This window comes from Suricata suricatta, chromosome 1 (assembly GCF_006229205.1).
Source record: "Suricata suricatta isolate VVHF042 chromosome 1, meerkat_22Aug2017_6uvM2_HiC, whole genome shotgun sequence".
Classification (NCBI taxonomy): domain Eukaryota; kingdom Metazoa; phylum Chordata; class Mammalia; order Carnivora; family Herpestidae; genus Suricata; species Suricata suricatta.
The window spans coordinates 112,487,689-112,514,171 of NC_043700.1; the positions used below are offsets into that span (position 1 = coordinate 112,487,689).

General features: G+C 36.6%; 2 protein-coding genes across 7 annotated transcripts in view; both read left to right on the forward strand.

The window, feature by feature from the left end:
- The window catches only part of SLC9B2 (solute carrier family 9 member B2), a 46,899-nt gene extending 35,070 nt beyond the window's left edge, over window positions 1–11,829 (forward strand). For all 4 annotated transcript variants that reach the window (XM_029942539.1, XM_029942550.1, XM_029942542.1 and 1 more), the window contains 3 exons: window positions 2,827–2,935; window positions 6,568–6,704; window positions 9,455–11,829. In XM_029942539.1, the coding sequence (XP_029798399.1) occupies window positions 2,827–2,935; window positions 6,568–6,704; window positions 9,455–9,676 (468 nt within the window). In that variant the 3' untranslated portion in view covers window positions 9,677–11,829. The remainder of the gene's footprint in view (window positions 1–2,826; window positions 2,936–6,567; window positions 6,705–9,454) is intronic.
- Window positions 11,830–15,426: 3,597 nt separating this feature from the next.
- SLC9B1 (solute carrier family 9 member B1) overlaps window positions 15,427–26,483 on the forward strand; it is a 68,545-nt gene continuing 57,488 nt past the window's right edge. For all 3 annotated transcript variants that reach the window (XM_029942562.1, XM_029942568.1, XM_029942574.1), the window contains exon 1: window positions 15,427–15,528. The gene's annotated coding sequence lies outside the window, so the exon portion shown is untranslated. The remainder of the gene's footprint in view (window positions 15,529–26,483) is intronic.

Below are 26,483 nucleotides of genomic sequence, written 5' to 3' on the forward strand. Positions count from 1 at the left end.
CCATACTGTTTTCCACAGTGGCTATGCCAGTTTGCATTCCCACCAACAGTGTAAGAGGGTTCCCCTTTCTCCACATCCTCATCAACCCCTGTTGCTTCTTGTATTATTGATTTTAGCCATTCTGACAGGTGCGAAGTGATATCTCACTGTAGTTTTGATTTGCTTTTCCCTGATGATGAGTGATTTTGAACATCCTTTCATGTGGCTTTTGGCCATCTGCATGTCTTCTTTGGAGAAATGTCTATTCATGTCTTCTGCCCATTTTTTATTAAATTTTTATTGCCAGTCTGTATGGCTCTATGCTAGGCAGTAAGTGGATGTTCTCATTCACTTTTACACACACAAAATAAACTTTAAAAAGTCTTACCATTTCCATTTTATAGAGACTATAAATCAGAAAGACATAAATAACATGTCCAAGGTCACAAAATTAGAAAGTGGCATTGTGATTTAAGCTCAGGTTTACCTAACTCCAGAGTTTACTACTCTATGATACAACTGTAGCATTATTGTGTAGGATGCATTTTTATATTTTTAACATCTATTTGAAAAACACCACGTACATTAAAACATTTTTCTACACTTTACACTTTAAAATTGTCTCTAAATTCATAAATGATAGGATTAAAAAAATGAAAGGAGGCCATATCATTTGGAATGGGATATATAAAAGTAGTTTTAGCAACAGGGAAATCAAAGGGAAGACTAATGCCTATGGCACAAGGGCGTTAGCCATGGGCACAGAAAGACAAAGCAGGGCGAGAGAAACTTTTATCAGTTCCAGTTACACTACTCTTCTGAAAAACTGTAATATGGGTTATAGAAAAAAGATCATTATAAACCAAAATACAGCATCTGTTAGTCTGCATTCATTTTTAACCATTATACTCTATATAAAGCTAAGTCCTTAGTCATAGAATACTCTCAGTAAATAATAATAATAATCTTTATTTTTTTGTAACTACTTGCAGAACAATATGACATAATAAAAAGCTTAAAATTTAAGGTAAAGTAATTGGGATTCCAATCCCAATTATACTCTGGAGCTATATAATCCCCCCAAACTTACATGCCTTCTCTAATACTCTTTTTCTCAACTATAATATGAAAAAATAATTATATCAAAAGAACTATGATAACTATGTAGAAAAGCATATGTGAAACCATTGCAAACTCAACAGTGCCATATCAAGGCTGTTGCTGGGTTATAACTTGAAAAGCTAAAATATGTTATAACACTTTGTTTATGCTATAGTTTTCTAACATTATTTCATACTTCTTTACTTGGTTTTTCCATATAATCATTAATCTTTCCATTTATTGTATTCAAATACATTCACCTTTTTAAAGCCTCTCAATTCTTTTTTCATCTATTTTCAAATCCAGTGTTTCTTCTGAAGACCTTTGTAGCTGTGGGATGGTTTTTCTGACAGTTTTTAATCTTCTGAATCTTGAAACACTCTTTCTGAGCAGGGAAGTATCAGCTTAAGTAGCTATTAAAGTCATGGTAAAACTTCCGGAAATTTCTGCTCATTTTCTTCCTTTGTCCATGCTTGAAAGTGATTTATGTTTTTGAAGGTTCTTGCTGCTGCTGCAAACAGATGTATAAAGTAGCCTTAACATTCAGTGTGGACAACATAGTTTTCATTCCTCTCCTCTCTTTTACACTTAGCATATTCGGCGACTCCATTTTCTTTATACGCACATTCATTTTACTTTTGAAGTTATGAAAAAGGCTTAAGAGGGTACATTTTGACTCTTCCATTTTTAAGTCTTAGAATATATAAGCCCATGTCTGGCATTCAACTAGTCTAAAGTGTTACAATCCAAAAAACAAATGGTGGCCTTTGTCTGTAGTTTAGAAATGAAAATAATTGGATAGGGAAAACTTTTTAGGCTGTCTGCTTTCATCGGAGTTCTGAGTACTGAAATATTTTTGAGGCCTTTCATTAAATAATTACTCATGGTGACAAAAGGCTAAGTAACCTAAGATTAATAGAGTTGATTTTTGTTTTTCACTAATGTGGATAGCAACTGAAGTCTGAGCTATACCTACGGTATACTTTAAACGCTAAATTTAAAAGTAAAATTTAAAGAAATGGGGAAAGGCGGGCAACTGGACTTCAGATTTCGTAGAACAATTTAATTGTCATTAAATGATAAAAGATCTTGGATGATACATAAACTTGATGAGAAAAAAGGCTCTGAGAGACGAGTGGGCTTGCAGTTAGTAGGTGGCAGTATTTGTGCTACGGTTACAAGATCTCTAAATCCTATTGTTGAATGAAAATTGACATAAAATTTTATACTACAAAATATATCATATTTTCAGAAGTAGAAATCCTCCTAATATTATTTTATTAGACTCTTTATAATTAACATCCATTTGCAAACCAACTCTAAAGCACTCATATAATAACTGTGTTAGAAATACCTTTATGCAGTTTTTTATTATATTTTAGCTAACCTCTTATTTCTAGATGTCACAGAAATAGGGACACCTGGGTGGCTCAGTCAGCTGAGCATCCAACTTTGGCTCAGGTCATGATCGCACAGTTTGTGGGTTCAAGCCCCACGTCGGGCTCTGTGCTGATACACTGGAGCCTCGAGTCTATTGCGGATTCTGTGTCGCCCCCTCTCTCTCTACCCTTCCTTCGCTCGCACTCTCTCTCTCTCTCAAAAATAAATAAACATTTTTTAAAAAGTGTCACAGAAATAAAGCTTATCTCAGGTCAAATTGACTCAAATTTCAAATTAATAAAATTCTTAGAACTTGTTACTTCATTTAATAAAAATCTGTGTGGGATGTGTGTGTGTTTCTTTTAGGCAGAGGTTGAAAAAATTATTGCAGTTGCCTGGTACATTTTTCAGCCCCTTCTCTTTGGACTGATTGGAGCAGAAGTATCTATTGCATCTCTCAGACCAGAAACTGTAGGTAAGAATTTCAAAGTAGTACTTTTGCTAGAATCAACTTTGATATTCAGTGGAATACCTTTATTAGGTATATTTCTTGTCACAATTATATAAAAAGTTAATAACAACCTAAGTCTCTTAGAGAAGTTGGCTAGGAAATAATATTTGTCAATCTAAGGCTTAAATTTTACACCCTTAATATTATTCCTTGTACAGAAAAGTAACACTGCTAACTACTGTCTAGAAAATGCAGGTCTTAACATTTTTTTTCCTGGGGAGCCTGGATGGTTCAGTCAGTTGTGTCTGACTTTGGCTCAGGATGATCTCGCAATTCATGGGTTCGAGGCCCGCATCGGGCTCTGTGCTGACAGCTCAGAGCCTGGAGCCTGCTTCGGATTCTGTGTCTCCCTCTCTCTCTGCCCCTCCACTGCTCGCTCTGTGTCTCTCTCTGTCTCAAAAATAAACATTAAAAAATTTTTAAAATATTTTCCAAGAGTAAAAATGTTCAGTTAGACTTCTTATCAACGAACAGAATCATAAAGATAACTACTCAGTTCTATAATATACACCCATGGAACAGAAATATTTGTTCATTCATTCATTCATTTATTCATATATTCTAAAGCCATAATATTAAAAGTTTTATTCATAACACTGCACTTAAACATTTATTTGTGCACTTGTACTCATTATTTCTCCTTTCCGCTCATTCCATATCCTTCTGTCTTTACTGGGAATCCCATCTCCTGCCACTTTCTTCTGTATCTCACCAGTAGATTCTTCCTCTTTTCCTCTATATCTTCAAATAGCCATGTCACAGTTTTTTCCTCTTCAAAATTTAAGCAAACCCTAATCTCTCCTATCTTAATGTCTTTCCATTCCAATACATGCCACAAACATGGATGAACCTAGAGGACAAATACTCTATGATTCCACCTATATGAGGCATCCAGGGGAGTCAAACTACAGAAACAGAACATAGACTGGTGCCAAGGACTTGGGGGAGGGAGAAATGAAGTGTTTGTTTAGTGGGTCAATTTTGCAAAATGAAAAAATTCTAAAGATTGGTTGCACAAAAATATGAATGTATAACTTAATGCTACTTACCTTGTACACTTAAAAATGGGTATGATGGGGGGCACCTGGGTGGCTCAGTCAGTTAAGTATCCAACTTCAACTCACGTCATGATCTCACGGTTCTCGAGTTTGAGCCCCACTTCCAACTCTGTGCTGACAGCTCAAAGCCTGGAGCCTGCTTCAGATTCTGTGTCTCCCTCTCTCTGCCCATCCCTCTCTCGCACACTGTCTCTCACTCTCTCAAAAATGAACATTAAAAAATTTTTTAATAAAAAAATGGTTATGATGGTAAATTTTTATGTGTATTCTACCACTATTTATATGTATATATGTATATAAATATATAAAATCTCCTTTCTCTATTTCACTTCCCCTCTTATCTACCATTATTCTTCTTTATTCCTCTTTCCTAACTTTTCCAAAGAGGTAACTATATCTCCTTTTTCCATTTCAACTCTCACTCTGTTCTTCAATACATTTCTGCCCAGCTTTCACCCATCATACAACCAACCCTGCTCTCACCAAGGTTATATTGCTACATATACTGAATATGTATCAGTCTTTTTTTTTACTTCATCACTCAGCAGCATTTGATGCTGTAACCTCTTTAAAACACATTTTACATTGAACTCTGAAACGTCATATTTTTCAGTGTCCTTTGAGTCCTCACTTAGACTGTATATGGCTTAAATTCTGCTCTTCATCTAAGTTCTTCCAAAGCCTTCTGCGCTTCTCATCTATGTCATTTTTCTGGGCTCATCTATATTCAGTGGCTTTGATTACAAACTATATAATTCCAAAATGTTTATCTCTAAATTAGTGTATCTAATTGCTGATTGGACATCACCACTTGTAAATCTCACAAAACTTCAAAGTCAATATGTTCAAAACTTCTAAATCATCTTTTTCCCAAACCTTCATTGTTCCCTCCTGGGAATGAACCAGATCATCTCTTTGGTTTCTTTTACTTCAGGCAACAAACACTTTTGAAACCTACCATCCTTATTTGCAACAAATAATGATAAGAGCAATATCTGTCTATAAAGAGCCACAACACTTTTTTGTAAAGAAGCCATATTACAGATTCACATTAGATCCTCCACCAATGTCTATCTGATATTTTACTAGCCTTTTGAACTTGAGAAAGTCATTTATTCTTTCTAAACTTCTTTTTTTTCAACTTTAAAGTAAGAACATTTTCCACAGGTTGTAAGGATGAAGTAATGAGTGCACTTAGTGCAGAACCTAGCACACATAAACACTCAAAAAATGATGTTTTTTAGAAAATCACCCTATTAGCAGTCACCTTAGCTCAGGTTAGCATCTTTCTCAGGTTCAGTAGCCTGTAGCAGCCATAGTCACAGTTCTTGTTTTGCAAACCAGGATGAACTTATCTTTTAGCAGAGGATTCTAAAAGACTGAATAAACCAGTTGTGCATGTTAACTATGGGCCCGCAGTGCATACACCAATATTGTGAAACAGATGTAGACTGCCAGTATTTATTCTGATCGGTCAGTGCCCAGCCAGCTCTGTTCTGATTGGCTAATTGCTTCCATACTGGCTGATAAATATTTTTAGTGTCACCTCTGGTTTACACTGTGTAAATGGTTCTCAACATTTTGATGAAGATATTAGTGTTTTCCTCCTCTATGACCTCTTACCAGTGTGTTTATATTGCCCTTACCTTATGGCGTATTAATTAGTTATTTATGCTTCTGTTCTCCTCTGACTCTGAAGTTCATAGAGGCAGTATCTGCACATTATACATTTTTGTGTACACAATACCTAGTCCAAATCCTGTCATGCATAGTTATCATTTAATAAATTCTTGTTGAATAAACCTATGGAAGAAAGTGTGGTTCTTGCTATGAAGCTTAAGAGAAATGACACTCAAATCTCTTTTGTAATATATATCAAATATCATCTTTTTTTTTTGCTGCAGAGAATATGTGCTCTCCCTTTTCTTTTCTTTTTTAATTTAATTTTTTTAAATTTACATCCAAATTAGTATGTAGTGCAATAATGGTTTCAGGAGTAGATACCAGTGATTCATCCCCTATGTAACACCCAGGGCTCACCCCAACAAGTTCTTCCTTACTGCCTCTCACCCATTTAGCCCATCCCTCTACCCTCAACTCCTCCAGCAACCCTCAGTTTGTCCTCTGTATTTACGAGTCTCTTATGTTTTGTCCCCCTCCTTGTTTTTATAATATTTTTGCTTCCCTTCCCTTCCCTTATGTTCATCTGTTTTGTATCTTAAATTCCTCATATGAGTGAAGTCATATGATACTTGTCTTTCTCTGGCTAATTTCATTTAGCATAATACCCTCTAGTTCATCCATATATCAAATCTGTTTAATTAATTTCTGGTTTAATCTAGAAAAAATGCCTTCTTTCAAATATATGGTTTGATCCTTAATATTGATGTTTTGATAAATTATGCCTAATAATTTTTGCCTTTTTAATTTTTTAATATATCTAGATAATTACAGTTGATAGTATTTTGAATCAATAACCATGAGATTCATTTTCTCCCCCAATATTTTATTATGTTTAAAACTAAGTATTTCTTACAGGCCTTTGTATTGCCATCCTTGGCACTGCAGTATTGATACGAGTTTTGACAACATTTCTGATGGTGTGTTTTGCTGGTTTTAACATAAAGGAAAAGATATTTATTTCTTTTGCATGGCTTCCGAAGGCGACAGTCCAGGTAATGGTGGATAGTATGGCTTAGACTTTTAACTCCTATTTATATATGGTATCTTGAACTTTTGAATAAGAGGGCTTATTCACATTTGGTGAAAAAATGTAATTGAAGTCTGATTTATTGAAAAGGGTTTATACTAATCTACTGTTTAAAAGTTTTATTTTGAGTATATTGATTTCCTAAATATGATGGCTCATTTAAATTTATCTAGATCAGCAGATTTGTTTATATCAACTAAAAATCCAATAAATCTCTACACTAACTAGAAAGAAGCAGTTGCAGGAAGAAAGTTTGTATTTTTATCAGTCAGAGCTCTCTAAATCACCCAGAAAGATAGTTGTCAACCCTTTTCATTTCAATATCTTCCAAAAAGAGAGTGAAACAGAAATAGCATGGCCCGTCTTAGTATTTGGAAATACTTCAGAATCAATAAGACTGATAATCAGTTATACTTGACCACAGTCCTTATATATAAAGGAGAAAGATTTATTTTAAAATATTTGAGAAAATGCTTTATTGCCTTCTTGGATTATTGGTTGATATTAAAATTTTCAAATTAGCTGAACCTCCTGTCAAATGTATCAGTCAAATGACCCCAAAACTGTATACTCTAATGAGCAAGGCATGAACAGTGCTTGAAATTATTGACCACAAATTTAGTAGAATTACTAATTATATTACAACTGTGTAGATTATTTTTTGTTGCAAATGTAATATGTTTCTGATTATGTTCTATATTTTCAAACTAATTATAGGAAAGGAGACTTAACTGTCTCGTCTCTGATTATTTTGCAGTTGTTTAAATATGCACATTTCTGTTTCATGAAATGAAAATCAGATGTTCTTAATTTAGGAAGCTTTGGGGGATATGTATGCTCTGTAACTGTATGCCAAGTTTTGTGTGGCTTGAGCTTCGGCATTATTCCAGAGAAGTTTTCATTTCCATCAGACTTTCAAAGATAAGAGACATAATGGATAAGAATACTGTAAGGTTAATAGTACAGTAAGTGTGAAATAGTTTCCTTAGTGTCTTCAGCTTCTTTACTACCTTCGGTAACTTTAGTGGGTAAATATCAAATAATCACTCTAGAAGCTTTGGTGTGAAATATTTCTTTCTCAACATTAAAATTTAAAAGATGACACTTTCCTGCTTTCAAAGCTAATTTTAAAATAAGGAGACATTATCTAGAACCTGTTGAATAATTTATGTTCTGTGAAGTATAAAATTATAAAATTTTTATTCTCCTCTTGATACTGCACAAGGAACAAAACTTCCTTTTATGTATTTTCTATATTAGTGTTTTTCAAACTTTTTTGCTCATGTAAGACTATAAGAAATATATTTTAAATCACAACTCAGCATATGTGCAAGTCCCAAAACACACATGCATACTCATACACACACAACAGAGAACTGAAAACTACACATTGTAATATGTGCAGTTCTTCCCAAGAATTCTTGAAATGTTGTATTAGTTTTGGTACAAGGTAAGCTGCAATAACCAGTAACCTTCAAATAAATTACCTGGACATTCCAGAGCCGGCAGGGTGGCCACTACTCTCAGCATGTGGCTCTATCCATGAGTCTACTTTTTATCATTTTTCATCCAATGGGGATGGGGAAAAGGTACAAGTGTCCATTGCTTTCTAAGGAACAGTCTTCTAGTAGCATTTATCACTTCTGCTCACCTCTCAGTGGCCAGAACTTAGATACATAGCTTCATCTAGTTGTAAAAAAGGCTGACAAAGGCCTCTATTTGTACAGTAATGTGACCAACTGAGACTCAAGAGTTTTGTTATAGAAGGGTAAAGGGGCATTCAGATATTTGTGGGCAATAGTAGTCTCTGCCATGTGTCTTATGCACACTGATATTTTCTCTTCTGATTATCCTAGAGACTAACATTGTTGTGTTCTGTGGAATACGGGAATAATCAGATGATTTAATATATTATTTTCCCATGTGCACTGATATTATTGCTTTCTGCCTGTAAAAAAGAAATAAAAATTTTATGACTTTTCAAAAGCCAAATCTTAAAAAAGACATTTTACCAACTCCCAAGGCAAAAATTAAATACTGAATAACGTTAATTTTAAGCTTTGAAGGTGGCTAGCATTTTAGAGTTTCATGATGTTTAGCAATTACGCTCTAAAGCAAAACATATTCTTTTTTTGTTTGTTTTTTAAATTTTTTTTAAATATAGTTTGTTGTCAAATTGACTAACATAGAGTGTGTATAGTGTGCTCTTGGTAGATTCCTGTGTGCACGGGGTACATTCCCGTGATTCATGGCTCACATACAATATGGACTTTTTTTTTTTTAACTTCACCATCTTCCAGTATCTCTGCATTTTTTTCATCTTGGTTTTTCTTAATTCAAAATTCCTAAAGAATGAGATGACCAGTAACTTTCATGTTTACTCAGGAGGAATTTAGTATATAGGATCATGTTATAGTTAATTAATATTGAGAGTCTACATTTGCCTTGTGTTTTGAAATATATTTGCCTGATATGTTTTGTAACCCTGTCTTATGCAAATAGGAATGAATCATATGAATCATTATTCTCTCCCCAGGCTATGACAGGGAGAGTTTTCAAACTATCAGAACTAACTGCAGTATACCTTGAAAGAAGACTAAGAACTTTCTTAGTTGAGCAAAAGAATAAGCAATTTGTTTTTGCAATTGAGAAAATAATTCACTTTTTTTCTGTGTGCTTATCTTATGTTTCCAATGTTACTCTAAACTTGTATAGGCTGCCATAGGATCTGTGGCTTTGGACACAGCAAGATCACATGGAGAGAAACAGTTGGAAGAATATGGAATGGATGTGTTGACAGTGGCATTTTTGTCCATCCTCATCACAGCCCCCATTGGAGGTCTGCTCATTGCTTTGCTGGGCCCCAGGCTCCTCCAGAAAGCTGAACATCAAAATAAAAATGAAGAAGTTCAGGAAGAGACTTCTGTACAAGTTTAGAGGTGAAGTGAGAGAATGCTGAATATAATGGTTAGAAATCTGCTACCAGAAGCTACTTTCATCAACTAGCAGAGGCTACTTTATCTAGATGGATATTGAGATAGGTAATATTTAGACCATAAATGTAATGGAAACAAAAGCATGGCTATTTCTTTAAAGAGCATTTTTAGTCATTATTCTTTCCATGTGGGTGACAATATTCTACAACTCCAACCTGATCTCTTGACCTTTTTCTTTTTTCACATATGTCTTCATCATGTATCTTAATTTGTTTAGGAACATATACACTAAAATGTACTACCACAGTTCAACCTTAACATGCACAAGATCAAGTTCAGTATCCTGTTCTGTTAGCCAACAGCTTGTTCTAACTTATTGTTGTAGTTTTATGATTCATGGTCACCCGACCTCTCATTCCTTGAAATGTTTTTGGCTCTTCTTTCCTTTTCTTATTTTTAAATACCATAAAGCAGTCCCCCATTAATTTTTGTGCCACTTTCTATGCCAGTCTACGTCTGCTCCATCTCTACCTCTCTTGCTACCATTCTGTGAACTATTGTAACTGGTTGGTCCCACCAAAATTTCAAGTATGCAGAGTATCTTCATTGGCTCTTCCTCTTGCAACTATCTAGATGTCAAAAGACCTCATCCTGCCTCCTAGGTGGCAACACAGAATCTCCCATTTTAGCGGCCCATCTGAGTTTACCTTCCCTTAAGGAGTGCCCTGATTCAGCTTTTTCTTATTAAAGGAATAGATTGTCATAAATGAATAAATTATAAATATTCTGATTCTACCAAGCTGATCCACATAAAGCCTGTCCATTCCTCTTTCGTCCACAGACTACTGCTCCAGACACTTTCTCCATGACTTTCACCTCTGTTCAAAACTAGCTTAATTTTTATTAAGCTAACATAATATGAAACCATAACAGCTTCATTTTTATATCAGCCTGACTTTGGTTACTCTGTGGTACTGTGTTTCCTTCTAGTTTTTGTTCTTTGTTTGGATTGGATTAATTTGTGCCAAAATTCAGATGAGTATTTCAAACTGGACTTCATTGGTTAGATGCACCTTGATGGTAGCAACACAAACCTAATGCTCATCTGTTTCTCTACTTTTGCAGGTTCTGAAACTAGATTCCTTCAATAAATACTTAGTGGAAGCATTCGATGACCTAGGCACTTCATCAAAACTGTTATTGCTCCTGTCCTTAAGGATCTGACAGTCTGGGAGAGGAGACAAATAAGAGATTTCAAAACAATATGATAGGCACTATGATGCAGAAAATACAGGAGTGCTAGGGAGCTCATAACAGAGGCACCCATCCAGTCTCGGGGTGGTGGAGTTCAGGCGTAGCTTCCAGAGAAAGTAAGGCCGTGGCTAGGATGTGGGGATGCTTAGGACATAGACGGCAAAAGGCATGTGAGGCAAAAGAGTGCTGTAGATAGTGCTAGGTCCCATGTTCTTCAGTAGTTTTTCTCCCAATTACAGCTTTGAATGCTTGTTAACTTATACAAAATACAATTAGTATAAGTAAATGAGAATGTTGTTATAAATATTCAAGACTCTAAAGAAGAATTAGAAGTGGAAATTTACAGTACCAAAATTGTGGAGGAGGCCATTTGGCCACTAGCAATAGCCTGTACCGTTTTGGAGGGCATGAAACAGGTTCTGTCCTCCCTCTCCTCAGTGAGCAGCCACTCTCTAAATGTCTGTAACTGTCCAGTATGGGCCTCTGCAGGGCTCACCGCTGAAGTCTCAGGTTTATCACCACATCATGAGTCACAGCTGTTGACTTGGTTGAACTTAGAGTTAACTAGATACAGAATGTTGACTCAAGCCAACCAAACTTACCCCACCCCAACTCAGATAGAAACAATTACTCTGACCTCTGAGTTCCTGAAAAAGGGATGTATGTACCCCATACATACATCTGGTACATACATCTATATTGGACTAGAATCCAATATAGAAAACTACCTGCTAGGGGTGCCTGGGTGACTCAGTCAGTTAAGCTTTTGACTCTTGAATTCAGCTCAGGTCAAGATATCAGGAATGTGAGGTTGAGCCCCCACAGGACTTCTCACTGAGTACTGAGCTTTGAGCCTGTTTAAGATTCTCTCTCTCTCTCTCTCTCTCTCTCTCTCTCTCTAAAAAAAAAAAAAAAAAAAAAAAAAAAGAAAGAAAGAAATACCGGCCACTCAACAGTTCAAATCTTAGTCTTTTTGTCTATTTTATTCTGCTTGGGCTGCTATAGCAAAATACCATAGGCTGAGTGACTTAAACAACAGACATTTATTTTCTCATAGTTCTGAAGGATGGAAGTCCAGCATGAGGGTGCTAACATGGTCAGTTTCTGATGAGGGCTTTCTTCCTAGCTCACTTATGGCCTCTTTTTTGGTCTGTCCTCATGTGGTAGGGAAAGAGATGAGAATGGGGGTAGGGAGGAGTATGTAAGCTCTCTGGTGTCTTTTCTTATAAGGACACTAATCCTATCATGAGGGCCCCACCCTCATGGCCTCATTTAAACTTAATTACTTCCCAAAGCCCCAGTTCCACATAACATCACCTTGGAGGTTAGGGCTTTAACATGTGAATCTGGGCAGAAAACAGTCCACAGCAAGGGTGTCATACTTCCAAGGACACTGATAAGAAATCGCTGTAAATTCTTGTTCTGTGATGTCCTTTTTCCCAAAGGTCAGTGCCATCCATCTCCCCTCTGAGAGGTATCGTTTTTCAAGAGAGGCTGATTAGGTTTCAGGTCTAAGTTATTTTCACATTCCAATATTTTTCTCTCTGATATTAACTCCAGATAACCTTGATTGGACTTGGATGTCCTCAAAGTTTCCTCAGCCATATGTTTGCAAATGATCTCATCCTTTATACTCTTTAAAAATATTATTTTTTCCTGATTAGAAAATAAGACATTTTTGGGGGCGCCTAGGTGGCTCAGTCAGTTAAGCGTCTGACTTTGGCTCAGGTCATGATCTTGCAGTTCATGTGTTCAAGCCCTGCACTGAGCTCTGTGCTGACAGCTCAGAGCCTGGAGGCTGCTTCAGATTCTGTGTCTCTTCTCTGCCCTTCCCCTGCTCATACTTTGTCTCTCTCTCAAAAAAAAAAAATTACAAAAAATAAGATATTTTCATTACAGAAAATTTAGAACACAGAAAAGTACAAGGGACAATACTGAAACTACTCTTATTATACGCATCCACTTTATTTTGATTCTTTTATATTTTGCTCTTGTACTTCTAGGGAATGTCTTATTTTCAGAAAGATACATCATCCACTGAATTAATTGGGTGAAAAGCAACAAATACCTTATATTTGACTTCTGTGAAGACATTGAGATTGTAGAACTTTTATTGTATATAATGAATACTGAGCCTTCCAAATAATCATGTGTTCACCTGGTAATTTTCAAATATTCATTTTGCAATGAATAAAACAGACAAATCCTTACCTTCCTGGAGCTTCTGTTTTAAAAGCCATTCATACACTCACCCAAAATACACTATAATATGTTTGCTATGTGCCAGGCATTATGCCCAATGCCAAGGGATATAGTGATGACCAAAATGTGCCAGAGCCCTGTTTAATGGAACTTGAATTCTACTGGGAAATTGACACTGTGGAAAATACACATATGAATAACACATGATATTTGCCTTCAATAATCTTACAAGGAAATAAGACATGTACAAACAGCTATAGTCCAAATGAATAATTCAAAAGTGTTGTCAGTAAGGAAAATTTCTTAAAAGAGGAAAAACTTGAATTGGACCTTTAATTTGAATTGATGGATTAATATTAGAGACTAAGGTGAAGAAGGAAACAACTAGATAAAGGACAAGCATATTAGAAAAGTTTGAAACAGTAAAGCCTGGAATATAGTAAGCAATTGGTACTTATGGATGATAAAAAGAATTAGTTACAGATGGGACTGGAAAAGAAAATTGGCAATTAAATCATACCAAATAGATCATTGACCACATTTCTATTTTTATTACTTGATCACCTTTCTTTTTATTGCTTCCCAAAGTATAGAGTGACTTATATAGAAGGTATTTTTAAGCTATTTTTATCATATCAAATTTAGTGGAAAATGCTGTCATTAATAAGGTTATCTTTATTCCTCAAAAGTGTTTTGCGTTCAATGGCATGGTTGCAAATATAACTACCTATTGTTTTTATTATATTTTATTTTATTAAGTTTCTATTAAGTTTTTATGAGAAAATACATCGATGTTTTTTAGATCTTCTTAAAACCATTATTAAATTTTCATGTTAGCCTTAAATAAGTGAAGGACATTATTTTTGAAATGTTTCAGAATGTTGTATTTCTATATGAATATTTTATGTAGTTCTTTGTAATAGGTAGGAATAGCTTCATGTCATTTTAGGAGCAAATAATACTTTTTAGGTTTTAGTCGACTCACCTAAATTAAATCTGGCTTGGCCCTTCTGATGAGAACAGAACTTGTGTATGTGTCCTCCATCCTCCTTAGATGGACCCTAAAGCACTAAACTCTCCAGTAGTTCATTGCTTCTGGAGCACAAAGCAGTGCCCTGTAGAGAGACCTCTCAAAAGCCTTCCTCCCCAGCTCTACCATTTGTACCGCCACCAAAATCCTGCTTTCCCCTTCCCTACTATGAGAACAAAGCATTTCCCTAACCCTATAATCACAAAAATCTTATCTGCGCTCCTGAAACAAGGGAGAAAATACTTTCAATCTTTATTGAGATATCTACAGGATGATAAATTTGAAGGAAAATTTATTTGATCACCCAAGAAAGTTGTAATTTAAGTCATATCTTGAACAATAAGGAGAAAGAAAATAGTCCTGGTAGAATAAGGAGGGAAAAAAAACACAGGCAAAAAAGGATACAGTGTGTGCAGGGATGGAAGTTGTTTGAGAGCAAAGTTAGAAAAGGGCAGTTTGTCTCTGTAAGAAGTTTGTAATTCTTCTTGGAGAAATAAGAGTTGTTTTTCATCTATCTAATTCCATTAGAAGAGCCTCAGAACTAAGAACCCAAAGCTTCTGGGGGCCCACCCTCAACTGCTTTCATTTGTTTCATATGAAGATCTCCACATAAGATCTCATGTGGAAAGAAACCGCAAAGGCCTTATATTGATAACAGGACATTTGAGTGTTTATTTGTACCGAGCCCTGTTCCAGACACGTGTCATGTAATAAACTGATTTATTCTCACACCACCACCGACCTTGTCCTTTCTAAGAAGTGAAAACTGAAGCTCTGGGAGGCAATGTATTTGCCTGTAGTTCCATAGCTATAAAGTGACAGAACTGACATTTGAGCCCAGTCTTAACCCCAGAGACTATTCTCTTTTACAATAGTACTGTATTTAAGTTGGCTTAAGGGGACACTGATATGAGTTTTGACAACTTATTTCTAGTGTGTGCAGCCCCTGGCGCTGCTTTTTGGCTAAAGAGCCCCGTGATGTCAACTTTGTCCCCGAATTTTGACAACGCAATAAGTCAATATTCACAAGAGACGTGGAAATGAAAGGGTCGAATAGACTGAAAGCATAACACGCGGTCCCCAGGAACCCCCTAAACCCTCGCCTCCGCAGACCGGAGCAGCCAGCAGGCTTCCTAAAGGCGCTGCCGCCACCAGCCCCGCCCCTCCTCTGCAAGCCCCGCCCAGACCCCGCCCAGACCCCGCCCCGCCGCCCTCGGCGGAGCGCGCTGCCGTTAGCCGGGCCCCAGTAGCCCGCGCGGAGGTCGGGTCCTGGCGGCTCTCCCCCCAGAGCGGCGCGTGGCGTACGCGGCGGTTGTTGGGCGCCAGGGCCGCTCCCGGGGTAGCGAGGGATGCTGAAGGAATTGTAGGTACGGTCTGTTTTTCTCACCTCTTCCTTCCCAGGCCTTGGGCATTGGCCCCTCATCCCTCGCCGTCCTTCCCTCCCGTAGGCCCAAGGAGCTCCTTTCCTGTCGCTTCAGGGGCAGACGTGGGCTCCTTTGTCAGAAGCGGGGGAAACAGCCACAGACCATTTTCTCTCCTCCCCGACTCGTTTCTTTACTTCCTCACCCCACATCGCTGTCTTCATTTCTCCCTTCCTCCTGTGTTTCTCTCATTTTATAGGTGACTCGCAGGTAAGAAAAAAGAAATCAGTCAAGACTGACTGCAAAATTAATTTGATTAAGGGCAGACTGTTGTCCGAAGGGTGAATATGTGCAAATGAACTTTAACGTGCTCCTGCGACTGGACGGGTGCTCCAGGATTGGTTGTTTATCCTGGGAGGGCCCTCCTCCCTAACCTACCCACCTCAGTTTCCCCTTCCTCCGCCTGATTCTGCGGGCTTTAATCACAGTGGACAAGCCCGTTAGCTCAGTGCTTTTGAAAAGACTAAGAACATTTTTGCACGGGTACCATGTGCCCAGTCCGTCATGCAGGAGTTATAAGAGCTCTGCAGAGCCAAACCAGGTCCCTGACACCCCTCTGTGTGTGTCCTAGAGCCTATGAAAAACTAGAGGCAGAGGAGACCTGGGTATTCCCTAATTTTCCGTAAGAGTAAATAAAATTGTAATTTGTGCGAGAGCAGTGTGGAAAATTAGCACTTGTTACTTTCCCAGCTAAAGAATTCATGACCCCAAACGATTACGTCACTGTGAAAAGGGCAATCATATTTATTGCCTTCTGTGAATACCAAAATTTATAGTAGCTGTTTTTATCAGTTGGCTGTCTCTATGTCATGAGCTCCTGCCCATTACCTGACAAACGGAAAGAGGCAAGTGTAATAATAGTACTATATAAGGTAACATGTTTATGCTACATCTCATGTACATTATTTTCATATTTTCACTAAACAGATTTAATATTATCTGGAGTTTAGTATAATAGACATTCAGTAAATATTTGTTGGAGAGATGAATGGATAAGATCCTCAAGGAGCCATGCTTTATTTGCTTTTGTGTTCCTTGGACCCAGAGCTAAGTTTGCAAATGTGAGAGATCAGATGGAGAGAGTGACTCACAAATAGGCGTTCATTAAATATCTCTAGGGAATCTACGATTTTGCCAGTTATTCTGAATACAATGATAAGAAAGACTGGCTAGATTCCTATTCTCATGGAACTTAAGATTTAGTAAGAAAAGCAACAAGATATGAATGAGGAGATTTTGGATAATGTTAAGTGTAGTGAAGAAGTAAAAACAGTATGAAGTGAGAGAAACTGGGGAAGAGGTTGCCTTTGATTGGCTGAGGAAGGGCTCTCTGAAGACCTGACATTTGGAGACCTCAGTGATCTTAAAAAAAAAAAAAGCCACAGAAATAGTAGGATCAGAGCATTGCAGTTAAACAGAATTCCAATTGCAAAAATCATCCGGTAGGAAAGAGCTTGACTCTTTCAAGGAACACCATAAAGACTGCTCTAGGTTCCATGTGGATTAAGTGGTACAACATGACCTTGAAGAGATAGGTAGGGGCCAAATCATACAGGGCTTTGAATAGATCATGGGGACCTACCCATGGAATAAGTCTGGAATTCATTTAAAGCATGATGACAAGCCAGCAGGAAGTTCTTCTGGAAGGGAGTAATATAATCTGATTTACATTGAAAAATGATGTGTTCTGCCTGTTTTGTGATTAAAGGATCACAGGGTTGGGAGACAAGATTAGTAGCAGAAGACGATTGTGATCCAGGAAGGAATGACAATAGTTTGGGATAAAGTAGTATAGAAGTGAATGGATATAAGATATATTTGAGACAGAACCTACAGATTTGGTGATGTTATGAATGTAGGGGTAAGAAAAAATGAATCTCCTAGGTTTTTCTCTTGAATTTGAGTAGATGGTTGTGCCATTTACCAAATGAGAAAGACTAAAGAAGAAAAAGTACATGTGTGTGTATGTTTATGTGTGTTGGGAAGGGTGTGTGTTTATGTGTATTTTATTTTAGGTTCACCTAAAGTTTGATCTCTGCTTATTAAAAATCTAAAGTAAATCTGGAGACTTGAGTTCTGTGTAAGGAACCAAAGATACAAAATTGAGAATCATTAGCATGTAGAAAAAACTACCTGGGTAAAGTGTATTCATAGAGAGGATTGCAATGATTAGAAGTAAAACAGAGGAAAAGAAGCAGGCAACGGAGTTGGATAAGGGGTAGCCAATGAAGTAGGAAGAAAATCCAAAGAGCGCAATGACTTAAAAGCTAAGACAACAAAGCACAGCCAGTGCTATTGAAACATGCTGAAAAGTCAAAATAAAGAGATCTGATCATTGGATTTTGGCAACATGTAGTAATTATGTGCCTTGACAAGCACAATGAAGAGAAAATGTAATGTGAAGAAGTAGATATAGCACTATGGACCTCTCAAGATACTTCAGGAGGAAGAGCTGAGAAGTGTAGATAATAGAGGAATATGTGGAGTCAAAGTAGAATTCTCAAAGATAGGGATACATAAGTATGTTTCTAGGGTAATGGGAATTATCCAGTAGAGAGGGGAAAAAAATGATAAGAGAGAGTATGTATATTGTAGGAGTGAAGTCTTTGAGAAAACAAAAGGGAGTGGGATCCAGGGAATATGTAGAAGTGTTGGCTTAGGAACAGGAACATAAAATTTATAGTAATAGGAAGAAAGGCAGTGAGTATAGGTAGAGATGCAGATAGATGAGAAGTTCTCCTGATCTCAAAAAAGAGTTTCTGCCTGATACTGATTCTGTTTTTCTCACTAAAGTAGAAAGTCTGAGGCAAGATCAGTAAGGAGAGAGAAGGAAGAATATTTGGGTAGGAAGAGAAGGCATAAAATAGTCATTTTAGAGGATGGAAGGAAGTCATCCTTGTCTTAGTCTGTTTTGGGCTGCTAGAGGCTGAGAAGTCCAAGATCAAGGTGCTGGCAGATTCAGTGTCTGGTGAGAGCCCTATTTCTGATTCATAGAAAGCCAAAAGGGATTAGAGAGCTCCCAAGAACTCTTATTTTAAGAGCACTAATCCCATTCCTGAGGGTTCTGTCCTCATGACCTAATCATCTACCAAAGACCCCCCCCCTCCCCACCTCCTAATCCCATCACATTGGGGGATAGGATATCAACATATGAATTGTGAGGGGGCACAAATATTCAGTCTATAGCAGTACTAGAGAAGCATAGGAGCATAGCTGGGCAGGATCAAGTGCCCATTTGAGATCTGTAGCCTTGTAAGCAGGTAGCTGAGATAGGGTGGAGGAAAAGATCATAGAAACCACAGAGATCAAGGAGCCATATGACCATAAGGGTGGCCTATCTAAGTATTTGTGATAAGTTGGTGGCTAAGTGAGATCTTGAACCCCGATATCCTGACTTACTGGATGGTAGGTCATCATTTTACTGAGAAATAGCTCACAGCATTACTCTTTTGTGCCACCTATCCTTCCAGTTGACATAAAAAAAAAATTTTTTTAATTGTGACCTGATTTATTTTTTGATCCATATATCCGAATTCTAGATAGGCTGCTGCTTTTATCTTTCTTATTCCTTTAATATTTAATTTTTTGGCTTGTTTGTTAGTTTTTTTTAACCACTTCCATCAATATGTGTTTATTAAATTGCAAAAGCCTACCTCTTAAATATAAAGTAAAGATGAAGGATAAAATTTGGAAATCCTCTTGCCTATAGAGCTGGGATGACCAGTGGTAGGGAAACCTGATCTGTATTCATTCTAATAATAATAATAATAATAATAATATTAATAATAGCATTAGGATAGCCTTTTACATTTTGTGCTATGTTTTTATTTTCTCATATCTCATTTGATTTTATAACTACCTTTTTCAGATGAGAAAACTGAAGCTTAGAGAGATTAAAGATCTTGATCAAGGCCACTTACCTAGTAAGTGGCAGAATAATTAACCACAGTGTTCTGACAATAAGCCCCATGGTCGTTTTCTTACTGTAGAGGTTTGTTTCTTTGCTTTTTACAGTCTGTTACATCCAAAGTGATATCATAGAAAAACTCTGCTAGGTAGAAAGTAATGGCTGGCTAGAGGCTTTTTACAATTTAAAAATGTTTTGTATGTGTTTAAAATTCAGCAGTTAATGAGATTAGATAATTACGTACCATCTACTATGTTAGGTAATTTAGAGAACTCAGAAATGATTACAAAATCAGCGCTGATTTAATCCAGTAAGGAAATGAATGGAAATGCAAGTCACTAAGTAGCATTTCTTGGGCCCTGTCCAACATACTATATGTGCCTCCACAATACCCTGTATCAACTAAATTTTATATATAAAGGAGAATGAATACAGTACCAGCTATATGGTGGGCTCTTGCTGAATAATTGTCAAATAAAAGAATGATGATAGTTAAACAAGTAATTATAATAGTGGGATACATGCTGTGATGAGGGATAGATGCTATGATAAGGGTGCATCCTAAAGGGAACTTCTAAAGGAAGGACTTCTAAACTGAATCAGAGTTAGCTGTGAAAAAAAAATAGGGGTGTAGGGTTGGAAGACAGCACACAGAATGTATAGTCTCAGAGATATGAGGCTTGGCAAGTTTAAAGAACTAAAACAGTATGGTTGAAGTTTAAAAATGAGGCAATAGGAAGGGACAAGGTTAGCCCTTATTAAAGTAAGTTCTCTGTAAAATGAGTTTAAGGAGCTTGGACTCTTTTCTTCCATGAGAAACCATTGAGAAATATTAGGCAGGAAGTTGCTGTAATCATGCTACATTTTAGTTTATGCTGAATTGTGAAGATTATAGGGGGAGAACCAAGACTGGACACGAGAACAGTTGGAAGATCATTACAGGACCTGCGTGAAAAGGTGCTTGTGGCCTGGACTGGCACAGTGGCCATTTATACTCAGGGTGGACAAATTTTTCAATTATTTAGGAGCTTGTATTAACATGATTTAGTAACTCACTGGATGTTAGCAGGAAAGAAGGAATGATTGAAGTTTCTAATTTCAGCAAGTAGGTAGATGGTGGCTTCATTCTCTGAGATATGAAATTCTCTGAAGAAGGAATAGATTTAGTGGGGGAAGCTCTTGAGTTCAGTTGTATCTATATTGAGCTTAATAAGATGCTTGTAAAGACAATGAAGTAGAGATATCCAATAAGTACTTAACTATACTGCTTAGAATCTCAACAGAGCTTCTCTAGGCCAGACTCATCAGCATATTGGTCATAATTGGAGCCATTAGAGTAAAATAAGTTTCTTAAGAAATGTATATACGGTGAGAAGAGGGCATAGGGAAAAATGCTGAGGAATCCCAACTTTCAGAGGACGGCTAGAAGAAAAGAAGACCAAGAAAGGACAACCAGAGAGAGAGAATGAAGGTAGAACAAGCGACAAAGTGATGTGAGAATTCAAAAAGGGAAGACGACTTCTAGTTTTGTGTTGTACCTTGCAGAAAGTTCTCTTGGAATGAACTTTAAGCAATAGATACCATTTACAAAGAAGAGACGCAGTGGGAAGGTATTTCAAGCAAAGAAAACAAAAGGCATGGGAAAACAATTAACAGTTTAATATGACTGAAATGTAGGGTCCAGAGAACTAGAGAGATGGTTTGATGCCATTTTGTGGAAAACCATGGATTCTGGGTCAGTTGTTGGTAACTTCATTATTTGGGGAGAACAACCATTGTAGTTGGGCTAACGAAAACTCAAGGATATAAATCATGCTCTGGACCCTGGAACACCTTACTATTTTATTGTGGAAACAAGATCTAGGCACCTGAAAAGAATAAAAATTCAAGATAACATCTGATGAATGAGAACAAACACTAACTCCTATAGGAATTTTAACAGTCAATTTGAATTGGAGTAATAGTTTAGCCCAGATTTGTATTGTCCTGATTAAATAATATGCCAGTTAGTCATTATCTAAAAAAACAAGCAAAAAAAAAAAAAAAAAAAAACCCTGATCTAATCTGAGTGCTCTTTATAAAGAATATTCCTTGTGGATATAGCTTTCAAATTCATCTGTTCAGAAAGGCTTATACTACAGTTTTTACTTAATGATCTTTGATGTACATTCAAGAAGACTTCTTTGTATGAAAGACAACAATAATTTGAAAGATCCTAAAGCATATAAACAGATATTGATGCATATGTTTTACCTAACAATCATGTAATAAATACATGTTAAATGACCATCATGTGTCAGTAATGCATAGTGGCTCAGAGCATGGACTACATATTGAAACACAAATGAATTCAAATCCCAGCTCTGCTTTCAATGGAAGGGAAAAAAAGTTGCAGTCTTACTTAGAATAGTTTATACTTAACTCTGCAAGTATTATGATTTTTGAAAGAAATTTCAGTTATTATGTATCCAATTGTTAATGGTACTATCAAACTTAATTATTATTTTTAAATCTGTAATGGAGAGAAAGATGAGAAATTAAAGTATTTAGCTAAACCATCAAGTGAAGGAATTATCCATATTTAGAAAACTAAGAATTGGCCATAAATTTTGCTGAATGATATTGTAGTCACTAGATGTCACCGTTGCACAACATTGCTTCAAAAGGATAAACCCAAAGTACAATGTATAGTAATTAAAGCACACACCAGAGAAAGACAAGTAGTTTCTGTTATGTACATATGTACATGATATTTATATAAGATGTGTAATTCCCAAGCAACATGTGTTGGTATCCTTGCACACTATTTCTTAGCTCCATGAGAGAATCCAAGAAAGAAAACTGATAAAGACCTTAGATCATCTAATATCGTTCCTCTCTACCTCATTTTATAAATTTGAAATTGAGGTACAGAGAGGTAGAGTGACAAATTTATGCAATTCTATGTGGCAGATTAAGAACAGAAAGCTTAGAATTCCTAAGTCTCTAATACCACACTGTGTCCATTATTAATGTTTACAGTCAAAGAAACATTCTAATAAAACTAGAACCTCTAAATCCATCAAAATTTTCCACTACTTTATTTTTTTTAATTTGTATGGTGTTTTTAAAGCTTACTTATTTGCTTTGAGACAGAAAGAGAGAAAGCACATGAGTGGGAAGGGGCAGAAAGAGAAGGAGAGAAAGAATCCTAAGGGGGCTCCGCACTGTCAGTGCAGAGCCCAGTGTGGAGCTTGAACTCACAAACTGTGAGATCATGACCTGAACCAAAATCAGTAGTCAGACACTTAACCAACTGAGCAACCCAGGCACCTCAAATTTTCCGTTACTTGAAAATCAAAATTTAGGGGCACCTAAGTGGCTAAGTTGGTTAAGCATCCAGCTTCTGGCTTCAGCTCAGGTCATGATCTCATGGTTCATGGGTTCGAGCCCCACATCGGGCTCTGTGCTGACAGCTAGCTCAGAGCCTGGAGTCTGCTTCAGATTCTGTGTCTCCCTCTCAACCCTGCTCGTGCTGTCTCTGTCTGTCTCTTCAAAAAAAAAAAAACATTAAAAATTTTTTTTAAATCAAAGTTTAGCAATATGACAGCAGTTCCTATTTATAATAAAAAGTATTAATTGATTACCATAGCTTTTGCTATGAACTGTATAAGTACCTTACTTTATCCCCATGATAGCAAGATATGTAGCATGTATTTATTTATTTCTGTCTTATTCCAAATGAGATTTTTAAAGAAGCTCATTGAAATAAATATAGCCTAAGATTTTAAAAAGAAACTGAGGTGTTCCATAAATATAAGATGCTAAAATATAAACCACTATGAAGTCTTCTTTTTGTTAGTGTACGAAAAGCTTGCCTTGATGTCTAGTAAAATCAAATTTGGTTGGCTTGTCTCAAATTTTATTCTGCTTTCTCTTGCACTAAGCACAAAGTAAGAAAAGTAGATAGTACTATGCTCATTAAAAGATGACAACATACTGTAATTTCCCAAGATCATACAACTAGTATATTTGTGATTTCAAATATTCTTTCCATTATGCCAGCTATCCAGACATGTAATGAAAGGGCTCCTAACAATACAGTCACTGTAATCCTTAGACACCTGGATTACCACAATTACTTCTGATTTATACAGGTCAGCTTCTGCTTATATCGAATTTATTTTAAATAATTGCACAGAGTGGTTGACAAGATTTTTTCTGTCAAGAAATTGACTCCTGAGAATGTTATTGAGAAAGACAAATTTTATGACTTAGTCTACATTTTTAATTACAAAATTTGTATTAAGGAAATCGACATTTGAAAATTTGATTATGTAATAGAGAAAGAGATCTCCAGGGGAAGCAAGATGTCCAAAGGATAAATAGAAAGAGACACGTAGGGCAAAGAGGAAAGCAGATAGGCACAGTATTAAAAAAGAGAGAAGGGGCTATAGGGAGAGAACTAAACTCATACCCTGCCTAGCCTGCTTCTGATCCCTACATCACTCAAGTGTCTAGATTTTCTTCTTTACCTCCCTCCATTTTTGTATCAAAAACCTATCCTAGCCAGGGTCCTACCTCGTTTTTCAAAAGTTTCACTCTTCAGTCTTTTTCTATAGGAACAGGACCTTTTTCTAAGTTGTCCTGTTGATTTCTTGTCTGTCTTTGCAGGATAATCATTAAGGATCTTAGTCATTCTATAATTTGCTTCCTTTTTCATAATGTACTTGTAAAGCCTGCTCTTGGTGTTGGACATCTTACTCTTCTACAAAACTGGCCTTTTTTTGTTAACATGCAGAAACGCTTTGGGTTTTGTTGCCATTTTGAGTATCTGGCATTTTCAAATTCTCAGTTCACTCAGTATTTATTCCACACATGTGGTAGGCACTATGTAGATCAAGGGTAAAACCAGTATTGTCCCTCTTGTGGATCACACATCCTTCCAGTTCCCTCCAAGATGTAATAGGTCTACTGCACCCTCTTTTTTTTTTTACTGCTCACAATAAAAAAACTCTGGACAAAATGTGAAGAGCAACTACCTGAGGATAGAAAAGTAAACAAAAGCAGGTGGGTTATGAAGAAGAGTCAGAACCACAGGGTGAATTTTTCTTGCTCTTGCAGCTTTGTCTGAAGACAGGCTCCAGTCATAAAACCATGTAAGGACAGTACAGAAGGCTAAAACTACAATAGGAAACCTATTTTTATGGCCTGAAAATCTGGGAAAATGGACCCTATCATTTAAAGAGAATGTGAGGAATCCTTGTTATTGTTTTCCTTTTGTGGTTTTCCCCCACAGGCAGGCCCTATTTATGACATTATGGGCAGCTAAAACTCAGAGGAAAAAAACCCATCTTCTGACCAGAGAAACCAGAAAAAGAGACTTTGGGAGCTATAATGGGTACAGAAAAATGAAACATTACCATATGATCTAGCAGCTTTCCTTCTATATATAAACCTAAAATAATTGAAAGCAGAGACTTGAACATATATTTGTACACCCATGTTCTTAGCATAATTCACATTAGTCAAAGGGTGGAAACAGCACAAATATCCATAAGTGAATGAATGGATAAGCAAAATGCGGTATATACATCCAATGGGATGTTATTCATCTGTAAAGGGGAAGGAAATTCTGATACATGATACAACATGGATGAATTTTGACGACCTTATAATTGAAATAAACCAGACACAAAAGGAAAAATATTTTGAATCCACTTATCTGCAGTACTTAAGGTAGTCTAATTCATATAGACGGAAAGTAGAATGTGGTTGCCAGGGGATTAGGAGAAAAGAGAATGGGGAGCTGTGTAATTGGGAATTGGATACAGAACTTCACTTTGGAATGATGATAAAAATTCTGGAGATGGAGTCTGGTGATGGTTGCTTAATAATGTGAATATATTTAGTGCCAGTGAACTGTGTACTTTAAAATGGTAACATTTGTTATGTATATTTTACCACAATGAAAAAAAATTTTTAATAACTATGATTAATATCAGACAAAGATGTATTATCTTCAAAGGAGCCACAGTAAGAATGACAGTTAAATTCTCAACAGAAGTTATGGGAGCCAGAATGCAGTGGAACATCTTTAAAATTCTTAAAGAAAATAACTTCTAATATGGAATTCTGCATCCAGTGAGAATCTCTTTCAAAAGTGAAGGTGAACTACATTTTTTTAACATTTATTTATTGTTGAGAGAAAGAGAGACAGAGCGTGAGCAGGGGAGGGGCAGAGAGATGAGGAGACATAGAATCTGAAGCAGGCTCCAGGCTCTAAGCTGTCAGCACAGAGCCCAATGCTGAACTCAAACTCATGAAGTGTGAGATCATGACCTGAGCTGAAGTCAGATACTTAACTGACTGAGCCACCCAGGTACCCCTGAAGGTGAAATACATTTAAGGCAAACAAATAAGGGATTTATTACCGACAGATATATGTTAAAACAAGTGCAGACAATACCAAGGTCAGCAAGGATATAAAACAACTGTAAAGACAGGTTACAACCAGTGCAATAAAGAAAGAAAAAGATAAAATATATAAAATTTAGGGGGTACCTGGATGGCTCAGCTGGTGAAGCATCCAACTCTTGATTTCAGCTAAGGTCATGATCTCGTGGTTCATGAGACCAAGCCCCGCATCAGCCTCTGTGCTGACGGTGCAGAGCCTGCTTAGGATTCTCTCTCCATCTCTCTGCCCCTCCACAGCTCATGCTCTCTCTCTCAAAATAAATAAACTTTTAAAAATGTATAAAACTTAGAAAGGAAGAAATTAAAAAATATTTGCTAATTACATGCTTGTATAGTTAGAAAATCCAAGAGAATCTACATACTATTAGAATAAAATGAATTAAGGTCTAGGTTCAAGGAAAATAAATAAAAATTATTTGTATTTCTTTATACCAGCAAAAAAACAAGTAACAAAAATTTTTAATGGTACTGTTTTTGGTGCATCCCAGAAAATGTCATTACCTAGAAATAAGCCTATGTTGAAATAAGTCAAATGAAA